At 34.9% G+C, this 14,890-nt stretch overlaps 1 protein-coding gene and 1 non-coding gene across 2 annotated transcripts; one reads left to right on the top strand and one right to left on the bottom strand.

Moving 5' to 3' along the window:
* Window positions 1-9,781: 9,781 nt before the first annotated feature.
* LOC132179803 (DNA-directed RNA polymerases II, IV and V subunit 3-like) lies at window positions 9,782-14,784 on the bottom strand. Its single transcript, XM_059592580.1, has 3 exons — window positions 14,266-14,784; window positions 13,224-13,461; window positions 9,782-10,692 (listed from the first exon to the last, which is right to left on the bottom strand). Exons 1-3 carry the CDS (start codon window positions 14,706-14,708, stop codon window positions 10,420-10,422), a joined length of 954 nt encoding a protein of 317 aa, XP_059448563.1. The 5' UTR covers window positions 14,709-14,784; the 3' UTR covers window positions 9,782-10,419.
* On the top strand, window positions 12,902-13,054 carry LOC132180129 (U12 minor spliceosomal RNA). The gene has a single exon (XR_009440025.1). It is a non-coding gene; the product is annotated as a U12 minor spliceosomal RNA (small nuclear RNA).
* Window positions 14,785-14,890: the final 106 nt, after the last annotated feature.

Below are 14,890 nucleotides of genomic sequence, written 5' to 3'. Positions count from 1 at the left end.
GATATGATAAACCCTATAATCTTTCCAGGGAGCAGGGTAAAAGTAATGTGAAAGTAGGGATACATACCCTCCCCCATTACCATATATAAAAAAGTATACACATTCCCTTGTCCTCTCTTTGTATTGGGTGGAGATTCATGATGCTCATTTTAGTGGATTCTTAATAGAGCATGCCTCACCCTTTTTGGTTCTTCTCTTTGTCTTTACCCTTTTTCTATTTTTCTTTTTCTTTTTCTTAGCTAAAAGAAGTTGTCCTAGCTTTTTTCACGTGTTATATGCTAATATCATTTTCATGAAAATCGATAAATTTTCTTTACAAGAAAATATATAATCAATGAAGTTACATAATGCATATAATTTTGCTTAAATTTGGCCATCTTTAATCCTCAACCCACCCGTCATTTCTTATTAATGAGTATTCTAACATTCTTTCTCTCGTTTTGACTCAAATTCTCTTTTAATAAACTACTAGTTATCACAAGATGCGGTGTTAATTGTTCAAAATCATAATTACTTCTTAAAGTTTTAATGTAAACATATTTCTTTTCTGTCACAAATGTTGTTAGTGAGTGGGCAATGTATATTAGTTGGAAAGTATGAATAAAATAATTATCTTAAGTGGTGACCAAAATCCCATAGGCAATGACAGTTTACCTAATGAGAAACAAAAAAAAAGTCTTCCCCATAAAAGAAAGGGAAGGAGGAAGGAGAGAGAGAGATTGTGGTTTCATTTGATAGAGCACTCAACCTATAAAAGGTAAAAAGGGGAAAGGTGGGGATTTTGAATTTGGGAGACAAAATCTTTGATATTGTGGGAAGATTGTCTTTGGTCCTTCTTTTGTTCTCTACTTTAAGGTTGGTAGAGGATAGATGGCAGTAGATGCATGCTAGTGATCATGATTTAGGGGGGAGAGAGAGGGAGTGTTTTTTCAAAGGGAAACAGCTTGCTCCCAAGGTCCAAGGTCTCATGAGGTCACTCTGTCCCCACACCAATAATTGTAGAATAGTAATACCATGGATTTTTTTTTTTTTTTTTTTTTTTAATTTATTTATTGCCAAAAAGCTTAGTGATCTCAAAACTCTCTTTTTTGACCTGGTCACATCTTTTATATGTCCTTCATTGTTGTTGGTTAGAATAAAAAATTTAATTATTTAATTAATGTTTATATACTTGACCGCATACCGGTAAATCAATTGATAGTGCTTGCAAAATTGACCGAGGGTAAACAAAGAGGTTTACCGAGTGTGCCAACATGAGACACTTCCGATGCGATGCTTAAGTTAATACGATTGCCGTGAGAAAGGAAATGAAAGACAAAATAACGAAAAAGAGGCTGAAAATTACTTGCTATAGTGACTGACTGCTTCATAGAGGCGAGGGATCTTCTCTTGCATAACCGTCTTAACACACGACATTTCCTGGTCAGAGAACATCCCAACAATACAAAATTTCTTTATGAAGTGCATGGAAGTAGATACCATATTAAATGATTAGTTATTTTAAAGGGTTAAATTAATTAAAAAAAAAAAGTGAATTCAAACTATTTAATTAACAAACATTAATTTAACTAGTTCATTAATAAAATTGCACCAAAACCCTCCCAAGTAATTTTTCTTCCACCCTTTTCTTGCTCACAGCTGTAAAGTTTAAAGGACAACAAAGAAGAGGAAGGACCATATGAGGCCGTGGACCTTTCTCTCCCTCTTTCAGTCTCTCTCTCTCTCTCTCTCCACGCTTATTTCTCAGCCACGGGGGGTTGTTTGTTTGTTTGTATTGTTCATATATAGAATACAAGTGAATAATTTTATAGCTTCTGCCAATCTTTAGCTCTTGGACAGGACTATAAATGGCCCCCCTTTTTACTGAAATCCTCTCTCTCTCTCTCTCTCTAAATGTTATGATCCCAACTTTCAGTAATATCATATGAAGTTTGACATGAAGTACACACTTGGGCTGAAAAAGAAAACAAATCTTTGCTTTCCTGAATCTCTAAATCATACTCTAATGCTACTATTTATCATCTAAAGTATGTCTTCTGCAGAGAAATGAGTGATGCCTGCAATCTCATCCCTACACCAAGACAAAAAAAAAAAAAAAAAATCATATAAATTTCATACATATAAGTGGCACAAAATTCATAGGCAAGCTACTCCAAATTCAGTAAGTTAATTACTATTTATTGGGGTGAAAAATATCTTAACTTTATGCAACTTTTTTTTTTTATTATTATCTTTTTCATCCCGGCCTCTGGCAAAGTCAGGTCCATCTTTGGTCGCATAGTACTAATCGATTCTCTCAATAGTCACATCTCCAGTAGCGTCACATATGGGACCCCTTAATGCTGCTGCCACTGCCCAATCCTATGGGGCACTTACAGAGTGAAATGACATGTTTTTTCTTTTTCTTTTTTTTTTTTTTTTTCTTTTTTACAATTTTTCTTTTTTTTAAACCCAGTTTCTTTCTACTCAGTTAACATTATTAAAAAATTATGTATTTTTCGCATATATATATATATATATATATATATATAGTTCAAAATTACTAATTAAGGACACAATTGTTTTGCTATGGCTCATTCCAAAATAAAAGCAATATATAAAAAAGAACATGTGAATTATAGATTAGGGTTAAATGCTAAAAAAAACTACAACACATCTCTTACCGTTTTTTCAACAGTTGAGATTAATTTCACTCTTTATTTTTCTCGTGAAAAACTCAGAACTAAATTTGCCAAGTTGAAAAAATTACAAAAGACAAGTTGTGCTTAATTTATTTTTTTACAGCAGTTAAGCCAAATTTTAAATATAGATGTAGGGTTTATCTCGGTCAATAAATCTAAATATATTTTTATGAACATTACTCAATTTTAAAAGGTTTTTTTAAAAAAAATTATTTTTCCATATATATAAATATATATATTTATATTTCCAATGGCTTCAATGGGATGTTTAATTTATTATCAAACGGCTAGTATTCCTCATGTCATGCTCGATGCCAAAGATAAAAGGTTTGTCTTCCCAAAGATAAAGGTGGTCTAGGCATGAAGAAGATATGTCAAATATATATTTTAAACAATCCACCAGGTGGACGTGGAGGCTACTGTCTGGTCCACTGTGGTGAATCTGCAGCCTTTTAGACGCTCGAGCCAGCTTTGCTGGCTGGTTAACCCTAGGCGAGTAGGGTGCGATCCACCCAGCCACCACCAAGGCACCACCACCATGGGAGGCCAACTTGCAAAAGTGGGAGCATAAATGGGGGAACTTTGTAGTTAACTCAGCTGTCAAAATTAACATAAAGACAATTTAAAGAAAATGAGTTTATATAAGAAAACATTTGGGCTACTATAATTTTTACAATTTCTTACGAATTGACGTGGTAGATTATGCCACAATTTACGTCAGCTCGTAAAGAATTTGTAGTAAAAGTCATTGACGCATAGAGGGGGACTGACATAAGTCATGACCCCCTCAATTCCATAGCCCTCTCACAATTCTTAAGAACAAAAAAAAATTTATGGTAAAAAAAAAAAAAAAAAAAATTATAAGGTATTGGTTCCAAGTAGTAAAATTTTTTTGACCCCTGGCCCTACTCACAATAATTGCTAGCTCCGTCCTTGGTAAAAGTTATAATACTACGGTTATCCAACATTATATGAGGACACCAACCATTCCATTTGTTACAAAAATTGTGGGGAAAATCAGTACAGCCTCCTTTTCTTGCACTTAAAAGTCAATTCTCAAGTAAAATTGACATTTCATCTAACTAACTCTTATAATAAACTAATATCACAATGCCATGATTGCAAATGATACTTCTATTTTAATAGACTTATTTCCAATTATGCCATGTTTTTCTTTTTGCCTAAGAAAATAATTCTTGTATAAGCTTGCATGGAAACCATTTAGAGCCTTGCTATTCATAATCATTATTATTAACTTCTTACCAAACGTCTGACAAAGAATACTAGAAGGTCAAAGTGACACATTGAGAGTAGCGACGGAACCACCTCCAATGCTTAAGTTAGTACATAATTTAAAGAGCAAATCGTCATAATATAAATATATAAAGTAAAGTAATCATACCTAGAACTTATTACCTTAATTTATAGAATCTTCATTCCCGTTTCCGATTGGTAAGCAATGTCTAGTATATGGAATGCGACAATCCTCAATAAATTGCTTCCCCTCGATGGGATACTCCAACAATGCCGTATCGGACCAATTCTATAGATAGGCAAAGTAATAAAGGACGGGAATCGGGATACTCGTTCTTATTTGGTGTGCTACACCTACATAGGACTTGGCGGATCTGTCCTTTGTCGCAGCCGGTCGGGTGCCATAGACCCTTGGGTAATTGGGTACTTGAGTTAATTAGTTTCTAACTTTCTATAGTATAATGTAATTATGAGCATCCCTAATCATTTTTGGTGGTGGTGAAACTACAAACTTGAGCTGTAAAATGTTTTTCACAGAAACATATATGGGTGGGGGGAAACGATGGATCTTTGTGATTGATGGAACGTTCTATTATCACAGGCATTATTACACCTAACCAGGTACTGAACAAACATATATGTCCATTATTTGCTTCAAACTTTCAAGAAACTAGCCAATCTGCAGATGGTCCCAGAGAAGCAAAGGGGTCTCTGATGATGCAGCCATTCCCATGGCTGATGGCCCCATGAAGGAAATCAGAAATGGAGGACCCAATCCACTGTCAACTAGCCTGCATTGCACATCCAATGCGTGACTCAAATTATTGTGACAAACATCTGTTCATTTTTTTGTCTGAAAAACAGTTAAAACATTGACAAAACATGATCGGCATCCAATGTGGTGGGAGTGGATCTCATTCAAAGTGGTCACCATCTCATGAACTGCCAAAAGCTTCAGCCAGCCAAGGAATATAAAAATTGTCTTCAACTTTGTACAATCATATTAATTTATCACCATGAAGTTATCAAAATATCATGGTAATCTTAAATGAAGTCCTTCTGGGATCAAATTTTGACATTCATATGTGATGTGGTCCAAACTTTGCTGTTCTGTCCCACTATTATAATCTTAGTGCTAAAAGAAATAATTGAGCAAACATGTATGTTTTTACCAGTGTTTTATGTTTGAATAATTAATGTTATTTAATAAACTGTTATATAACTGAAACAACGTGATAGTAAAAATCAGTCGTGTTTTTACTATCACATCATCAAGTTGTTTAACGGTTTTATAACAATCTACTAAATAATATTATTGGTTTTTTTTTTTTTTTTTTTTTAATTCAGTATAAGTATAACTGTATAAGTTCCCCCAGTTGAGCACAGTAATCAATTTGTTGGGAGCTGAACCTAAGTGACTCTGGAAAGATTCTTCTTCCATGTACGTTTTCTACTCCATGGAAGATCAAGTCTGCTCATGAGCTTCAACTGAACCAAACCCAGTGTTGACCGAAGCATTGACCATTAAGTCCTTAAATTAAGTACCCAGCAAAATAAACAAACACCTCCAACCACTTGTACCAATAGAGTCAAGAGTTGATTAGACTAGACCACCTCAAAGTATATTGGTCTGTTGTTTCTTTGTCTCACAATCTACTGACTCTCGTATCCACTGTACAAGTATCTCCTGGTTTTTTCATTTCTTTCTGCAGCTGACCATAAATTAAAAATTCTTTGGATGCCTTCTGTTGCATCCACAATTTTTGCCGAGCCGTTACAACCAGCACCGCTTGCGATGTTCTCGATCGTTTGCTTCTTTCATCCCTAGATCTTCTTGAAGCTGTGGAATGAATTGCTGCAATGAATTGAATGGTATATATATATATATATTTGTTATATATCTATATAATTTTCTTATTTTGATTCAGATTGTTGTTATAATGGCTTGTTTCACTCTGAAAAAAGAAGTAAATGACAATTGAGTTTGTTTACCTACCTTGTCTCTAAAATCTATGAATATGGAAATCCATTGAACCTAAACACTACTCCAAACTCTACAAGTGGGGCCTCAAATTATCTTCTTACTTAGTCAATACACTGTCTTTCAATATACTGTATTTAGAAAGAATCATTGGCAATGGTTGTTATGTTTTTTTATTTTTTCTCAAGCCAAAGACATTAACAAATAAATCAAAACATAACATATTTTCAAATCAAAACAAAAACCTCCTAAAAAACATTGTCCCTATATAAGTTGAAAGCTATAACACTTTGGGTACAAACTTCTTTCAATAAAACTTTTTTCTTTTCTATTTTGTTTTTTCTTTTCAAAACAAACATTTCAGAGCATTGAAAAGTAATTTTATTTTTTATGTTACATCTTAGCAAATGAGCAAGGCAGAGAAGTAAGTAGATGTGGTCCTTGCCTTGGTGTGTTAAGTTAAATCATAAATGTGAAGGTACATAGTTATGGTAGGTGTGTTTGACGGAAAATGATCATCTTCATTTTAAATTCTCTCCATTTTTTTTTTAGTTATTGCATTTAAAATGGTAGTGTTGTCCAAAAATTTTAACCTTAAAAAAATTTAAATAATTTTACCCTTCTAAATGTACTAACTAAAAAAAAAAATAGAGGAAATTTGAAATAGATTCATTTTCCTGTTTTACTTACTAAACTGTTTTTTTACCTGCATTAAATGGTGAACTTAATTTATAAGCCAAGTGGTGTGCTTTTCAGGCCTCAAGGGTCCCTTTGGAGGGTCAGAAGAAAAAGACAAGAGGAGTTTTTAGATGTTTTCAAGGGTCAGCCATTGGCATGTCCCAAATCTGAGAACTTGGCTGTCCACCTGCAGGCATGTCTGACTTCACAGACAAAGATTTGGGTATCTTTTGACAGCCATAAATGACACAACCCCTATCATCTCCCAATAATATATTTCCAAAAAACCTTTTTCAATTTAAACCCTAAATTCTTCAGGTTATTAAGTGGTGTTAAGTGATATTAATAACTCCAAAAAACCCACATATTTTCATAGGGAGAATCCTCTTGTTTTTTTTTTTAATTAATTAATTTATTTTTTTAACACTTTTGAATTTTTTATTACCATTCGATCACTTTAAAATTTTTATCAAATAATTATTTTTAAAAATCATTTCATTTTTAAAGGAATACAAAAGAGACTTTTAAAATTACTTTTGCGTAGGGAGAACGTCCGGCCACTCAAATTAATTCTTTAGTGAATTTGACTAATTTTGTTTGTTGCAAAAAAAAAAAAAAAAAAAAATCACAAAAACAAATTTGCATTTGGCTTTTCAAATCAGCTAACTAGTATTGTAGCATTCAACAAAACTAAAATAGGCAAAAACAAAATTTCATTCTCTCTCCTCTCAAATGGATTTGAAATAGTTTTGTAAAGAAAGAATAAAATAGAAAAATATTTGGAGAGGGATGTGGTGTGTTTTTGAAAAGTGGCCCACTAAAATAGAAAAGACAAATTTTCTACCTAAAATTTTGCTAAACTTTAATTATCAGGATGTGAATGGACCAACATGCCTGAATACAAAACCAACAAGACATTTTAATTTATTGTGTATGTACTTGTAACCTTTGTGTCCCACATTATTAAAAAAATATAATGAAAAATAGTGATTAATATACATAAGTAAGTAGATCTAAGCTCATAAGCTTAGACTTATTCTTGTTTGACTCTCTTAGTGCTTCTCTTCCCACCTCAACTCATGTCCACAAATAATGCTTTTGATTGATACACTTAGAGATGAATTTTGAATGAATTTCTATCCCAAACCCTATGTTAACACCTGAAATATCTTCTTCTTTTTTCTTTTTTTTTTTTTGTCGTTACATTGAATGTACTACATAATAGGACTATACCTTTTATGTTGCCCCTAAATTATTCTCAAGGCATTTATTATTTTTAGCTAACTTGACAAAACCAACAAAATGACCCAATACTAGAAGATGAAATATTGATCACTTTCCTGTGGCTACAAGCCCTAATAGTAAGGACCACCACACCATGAGGGCCATTGTGTTACCCTAAAGAGATTGAGCACCATTGGAATTGCATATGAGGATGAGAGCGATGGTGCCATTATAATCTTCATGTATTCAGCCTCATCCCTTAGGATTTCACACCGAGTTAAGAGCATTCAAACTCGGCTAGCCGATATGTAAATTTGGGTGAAAATGTAGCTACATCCAGGTAGATAAAATAGAAAAGAAAATTGGTAATTTTTAGCTAAAATTTAAAGAAAGTTTGTTGAACGGGACATAAATGCTCTATGTGAGGATAACCCTAGAATGAGTATAGTCTTTTTAACACCCAAAACAACGTATAAATTAAGTATTATGGTGTGGGTTCGAATCTCCGCAATAGAGAATCTCTATGCTTGATTAGCATTAACCACTTTGGTTCCTATTGATGCCCTGGTGGGCGGTTAAGCTATGGCTCGACTGGTCTTAAGAGTGCTCTTACGGTTTTCGCCGTCTTGGTCCCACCTGAACAGTCCCCCACGGGTTGGTGCTACTATGGTCACGTTCAGGTAAAATAGTCACAATTGCTCTCCCCTCCAAACTTTTAGCTTTAAAAAAAAAAAAAAAAAAAAAAAAACAGAAACGTATAAATTATTGCAAGTGCTTCTGGCTTTAGACCACGCCCTGAAGCCAGAAAGGAGATAAATTGGTCCACACTTTCTATAGACCATGACCCTATCAACCCGTGACATTCTTAGTACACCGGAGAACATGATGCATTGTAAGCATAATATCATGGTCAAAACAAACAGTGTGTAGTGTCTGTACTTTGTTTGTTATGGGAAAAAAATTCCAAAAAGTTGGACCATAGAAAATGATTTCCTTCCCTATGGAATGTTATACACTATTAGTTTGCAGGAAACAACTGGTTTTCTTGCCTTCCAAACACCAGATTAGTGGAGGTTTCCTACTGATTTAGAAAGTAATTGCAGTTGCAACTCAAGCCCATCGAACAACGCTTGATTATGGCCGACAACTTAACAACAAAATTAACATGTTAAAGTTGACAGGTCTAATTCATTTAATTAAATAAGTTGAATTTAGATTGACCTATATAGTCTTATATACTTGTTCTTCGACACAATCCAAATTTTCAGGATCATCTAAACTTTAAACCCTTCATTTCATTCATATACTATGCATCCAGCATCTTTTACCAGTTACTGAACAGGTTTGATTTAGGACATGGAGATTTAAGTACTTTAAGTGAACCTACACGCTAACCCATTTGATATTTTCTATGCCAAGAAAAGAAGAACAAAAAAAAAAATGAACAGATGGTAGCTTAGTACATTAATCAATAGTAATTTCCTGCTTATGTAGCATAAGTTTCTGTATAAAGAGATTCTAGAGGGTATATTTTCAAAGACAGCCAAATTCCATGAAACAACTTAACGACAAAAAGGAAAAAAAAAAAAAAAAGAAGGAAGAAATTCTGTATACCATAAAACCCAGAGAAAATGCCCTCAAAAGAAGAGATTTTTTAACTTTAGTAGCATTGTTATTTGCTCGTACACAGACATAAGCACCTGAAGGAATTGAATGAGTGTAAATTAATTACCTAACAAATGATTATTCTGCTCCTAATTGTTCCATGAAATTTTTTAATAAGTAAATTTGTTATATGCACAATGGGCGCAACTTAAACACACAGGAAATTATAAAAAAAAAAAAAAACTAACAAATCAAGAACAAGAAAAAAGAGAACAAAAATCTACATTACTAGAGACAATGGGTAAGATTGTAGCAGAGTTCCATTCAAATCAGGTTAGGTTTTGACAAGACAAGTAAATAGATCCAATATGAGACTTAACACATACCCATTCAATAATATTAGATTAGAATTCTCTAGAATCACTTAGATAACCTATTCAATATAGGACTTAACACATACCCATTCAATATCTTCACAATTCACCAATCCAGTATGAGACTTGACACACACTACAATCTATTTTTACCTCAAAAGTACTCAGTAGAAGACTTCATAGATTCTCATATAATGCTTTCACAATCTACTGATGCAATATGGGATTTAACATATATCCATGCAGTGTCTCCATAGTCTGGGATATCAAACTTTAGATAAAATGTGTAGAAGTAGAATCTATGCTATATCTAATAATGAGCACAATGTACAGGGGGTTTTGCTAGTAGGTAACAAGTCATGACATGACAAGTTCTTAAGGAAAATATAAGTTAATGTCTCAAGAGATCCAAAGACATACTTTGCTCAAAACAGACTAACTTCCACAGCAGATTCCTTTTTTTTTTTTTTTTTTGGTAAGTAGCATCCATAGCACACGTTAAAGAAGAGAGAATGGAAGATGCAGTTAGTACAACATATGACCAAGTCCCACAAAGTGTGCAAGTCAATTGATATCCTACAACCTAGAAGGATCAATTGATTAGTCCTCTTCACCAAAGAGATCATCCTCCTCGCATATGAGCACCTAGTTCACCAAACTGATCATCAGCTTCTACAGTATCATCTGATAGGCGAACTGCATCGAGCTTCTGTTTCAGGATTTCAATGGCATTGAGAACCAACTGAGAAGCTTTGACTGCACCGGTAGATTCTACAGTGAATATAAAACTGTCTTCTTTGGCTTCAATCTCCACAAGGCCCGATTTCCCCATAGCATCTGCTTTCTTGATCACTTCATCATCATAAGTGTATGCCTCAGGATCAACCACTACGACCTAAGAAAAAATAATACTCAAAACTTAGGATACAACGACAAACAATGCATTCAAAGAAACAATCACATCAAATACAAACAAAGAATATCATCAACCTAAAATAACAAGGGGTATTTACAATTACCTCCCTGTGTTTTAGAGACAGTTAGAAATGACCATCCTGTATTTTGGAAAGGTCACTAGACCTGGCTTGCATTTGGAGTAAAATAAAATCATCATTGACAGATGCTCCCATGTGATGTGTACATGTCGCTTGAATCATGAAATTTAGCCCTCAATCGGTCCTCAGTGAGTCTTAAAGCTTCATAAAAGATGCAGCAAAACAACTTTGTTCTTAGATTTGGAAAACATCTATATTTTTTCCCATCTTGAGGGCTTCATTTTATGTCTCATGTAACACGTGAGAGAATCTATCAATTGGAACAGAAAATATGATGATTTCATTTTACTCCAAACAGAATGGGATTGACAAATAGATTGACATAGAAGTACTTAATATTAGCATAGATAACAAATAGATTGACAAACCTAAATGAAACTGGCCATCGACTATTGAAATAAATTGTGCAGTGTAATTTCATAGACATGCATCAGCAATTGGAATACAAATCTGATAATATAATCCAATTGAGCATCAGCCACCAAAAGACCACTACTATTTTCATAAAAGAATTGTAATCAATATGAGCAAATATTATAACTGAATAACTCAGGTTACAATAGAGTCATGGTCATCTTTAACAAAGACGGCAAACCACTAAAACAAAGGAAAGAAGCATAGCACTAAATTGGTGGTGGCACTTAATGACCATGGTCTCTCTGACCTAATGACAATCCAGTTTTTTTTTTTTTTCTTGACCATGAGTTCCCCAGCCCATAGTTTCACTGCTGACTATGTAACCCAAACTGGAGAATGAGTTTGAAATCTCATCAACAGGCCTAAGATTAAGTCCAATACTTATCCATATTCCAAAAAAATGAAACACTTCTAGGCACATGTTAGTTCTGAGAAAGAAGAAATCTGAACTTGAAGAAGAGCCTTTCCTAAAAGCGAGATTCTAAGAAGAGAAGATTAAAGGAAGGGAGAAATAGAGAAGATATCAATGCAACAACTGGGGATTAAGACAGAGAGTGAAAAGAAAATGAAAAACAGAGCAAATAAGCTCCAAAGTAATTTGTTTAATTCCGAAGCTTGTGACATTATTTAAAAGCCTAATCTGAGCCTTCATATCGACTTATTTGAACCCTAAACAAACCAAAAGATACCTGACCTAATACCAATTCATCCTAGGACTAAACATCGCAATAGCTGAGCAAACAAAATCGCATGAAATACAGTTTCTGATGTCATCTAACCATGGTTATACACACTTGAGCTAATAAGAGCACTAGCAGCAAACACCTTAAAACCCATTCCCTTCCCTATATATAGGGAAAATATAAAAAAAAAAACCACAAAAACTCACCCACATCAAAGTCCCTATATTTGACCTAAGCCCTTGGGTAGCTACAGTGTTTCCCAATGCATTGGAAAACACTTTAGCTACCAAACCCAATATTTTATTCACAAAAACTTTTCTCTCTCCTCCTACACGTCTTTCTTTCTCTCACGCCTATCTCCGTCTCCTTCCAAAAACGCTTCACCTTCCTTGAACCTCCAATACCCAAACCCTCATTTGATTTACCAACTCATCTTCGTTCTGCTTAGGAAAAAAAAAAACTCACCTTCCTTCAACCCCCAATTCCCAAACCCATAAATCAACGGAAACGAGAGAGAGATTGAGAGACAGAGATGAGAGAGAGAGAGATTGAGATACAGAGAAGAGAAGAGAGGGAGGGACGAAGGAGAAAGAAGACAGAGAAGAGAGAGATTGAGAGAAAATAAATATGTTTATGGAATAAAGAAAAAAAAAAAAAGTAAATGTAAAAAATATTATTTTAATGATATAGAAAATACTAAGGGAATCTATTGTATGGTGTATTTGGATAGGAAATCAAGAAGTAGTTTTATTCCTTAAATATAGGGAAAATGGTTGGGTATCTGCTGCTAGTGCTCTAAGACAGCTTCTAATGTCACCTAACCATGAATATTACTCTGGTTATACACACTTGAGGTAATAAGTAGCATCTTCACTACCTTCTCCCATTTCCTCTCCCTTCTTCTCCATGAACAGAAACACATGATAGCTTCATACAGGAATATGAAATATAGTCTTAAACTAATGAGTAGGAAAACAAAGTGCACGGTGGGAGCTTCCCACAGCGCCCACAGTAACATGCGCAAGAATTTATGGAGGGGTGCTAGGCTGGCCAAGTGCTGACACTGCTTACTTTGCAGAACTCGCTTGTACGGGCCTTCCTATTGCCCCCCAAAAAAAAAGGGAATATGAAATAAAATAAAATAAATGTGCATCGTAGCATCCTCAATGCAAGAAAGTCACTTTATAGAACATATAAAAACCCACATTGTAAAGCTTCAGACAGAGACAATAATGCAAGAGAAACATTTAAGTAACACAAAAACAACCAACCTGTTGGCTAATAGGGTCTAAGTCGAACACTTTGGTAGGACTACTTTCAACCCAACTTCTTTTCTCCTCAAGTGACAAAGTCTCCATCAAGTCCTCATTGATCCTAATCATTGGTTCATACATGAATGTGACAGTCGCTGCAGGTGACCATTTTGCATGATCTTTGCCAATTCCTTTTCTGGCTATAGCCCTCAGCCTCAGTTCTTGTCCACGCCGTAACTTCACAATGATAATCCCCCTATATACAATATAAATGAACACAAAGATAACAATTTTAATACCCTTAATTGAGAATAACACTTTAAACCTTTTCTCTGATGAGTTGAAAGCTCTCAAAAAAACCACAAAACTTTCATTGCAATCTCAAGCAGGATAAGAAGAAATAGAGTATAAAACACTAAAAGGAAGAGCATTATAAAAAAATGTGATCATATATGACACATGGTCTCATTTCCACCAAACATATAAGTGTTGCTCCAGCACTCCTAGAAGTAGACCCTACAATATTTCCGGTATAGTCTCAAAACCAACCAGCATAAGCATTTCCAACATCAATTAAAAGTAATAATAATAATCTCAAAAAAAAAAAAAAAAAAACACTTTACATGTTTTTTTTCAAATGCACTTGCTAAACCCTTTGCAATCCCAAAGAAAAACCCTAAATTAGAGAGACTGACAAATTACATCACATTTCAACTTTTTAACAAATTAAGGGCATCATAGCAAGAACAGTAGGACAAAAATCCCTAAATAAACCCTAAAAAAATAGTTCCATTAGGAAAATCAATCACATTTCGAATTCTAAACAAAATAAGGGCAAAAACCCTAAATTAGAGAGACTGACAAATTACATCACATTTCAACTTTTTAACAAATTAAGGGCATCATAGCAAGAACAGTAGGACAAAAATCCCTAAATAAACCCAAAAAAATAGTTCCATTTGGAAAATCAATCACATTTCGAAACTTCTAAACAAAATAAGGGCAAAAACCCTAGAAAGAGAGAAAATTGAAAATCGAGTTGAATTTGTTGTTGCAGTACCTCTGCTCGCCGGGGTCGTTGGGATCGGAGAAGTCGACGGGAACGACAGTGTGGTCAGAGCTGTAGAGGTCCTTACTGGTGACGTCGAGGGTCTGGTCCGAGAGGCACTTGGCTCGGAGGTGGAACTCGACGGAGCAGAACTCGCACTGACCGTCACCGTCACAGGAGTCGCAGTCGCGCGAGAAGCGCATGCTCATGGCGCGGTCGCTGGTGAGCGGGATGAGGCCCAAGCGATGCGCGATGAACTCGTCGTTGAGCACGGACGAGTTCACCTCGATCTCCACCAGATCAATGGCCACTGTCGGCACCTCCGAGATCATCACACGCCGCAGCGCGTTCGCCACGCTTGCGTCTGTCTCCCGCAGCTCGAACTTCATGATGTCGTCCTTCATCTCCCGGATCTTCACCTTCGGAAACCGCTGGTACGTCGATCCTCCGTCCATTTCTTTTCAGCTTCAGTGAAGGTTCTTCAGTTTTCTTTGATAAAACCCCTAAACACTGGGGTTTTGTTTTGTTTTGTTTTGTTTGCTTTTATTTGTATTGCAATTTTCGACCCCTTGAGTTTTTATAAATTATAAGATTAGTCCGGAGTTTTTGAGTTTTTGTGTTTCCGTCCATTGCCCAT

The sequence above is a fragment of the Corylus avellana genome, chromosome ca4, assembly GCF_901000735.1.
Source record: "Corylus avellana chromosome ca4, CavTom2PMs-1.0".
NCBI lineage: Eukaryota > Viridiplantae > Streptophyta > Magnoliopsida > Fagales > Betulaceae > Corylus > Corylus avellana.
The sequence above is the reverse complement of the archived record's forward strand: the minus strand, read 5'-3'. Positions and strand labels throughout refer to the sequence as shown.

Coding starts and splice junctions, on each gene's coding strand:
- LOC132179803 (XM_059592580.1), bottom strand. CDS start 14,708: ATGGACGGAGGATCGACGTACCAGCGGTTTCCGAAGGTGAAGATCCGG. Junction 13,462..14,265: donor AACGACCCCGGCGAGCAGAG/GTACTGCAACAA, acceptor TATTGTATATAG/GGGGATTATCATTGTGAAGT. Junction 10,693..13,223: donor TAGACCCTATTAGCCAACAG/GTTGGTTGTTTT, acceptor ATTTTTTCTTAG/GTCGTAGTGGTTGATCCTGA.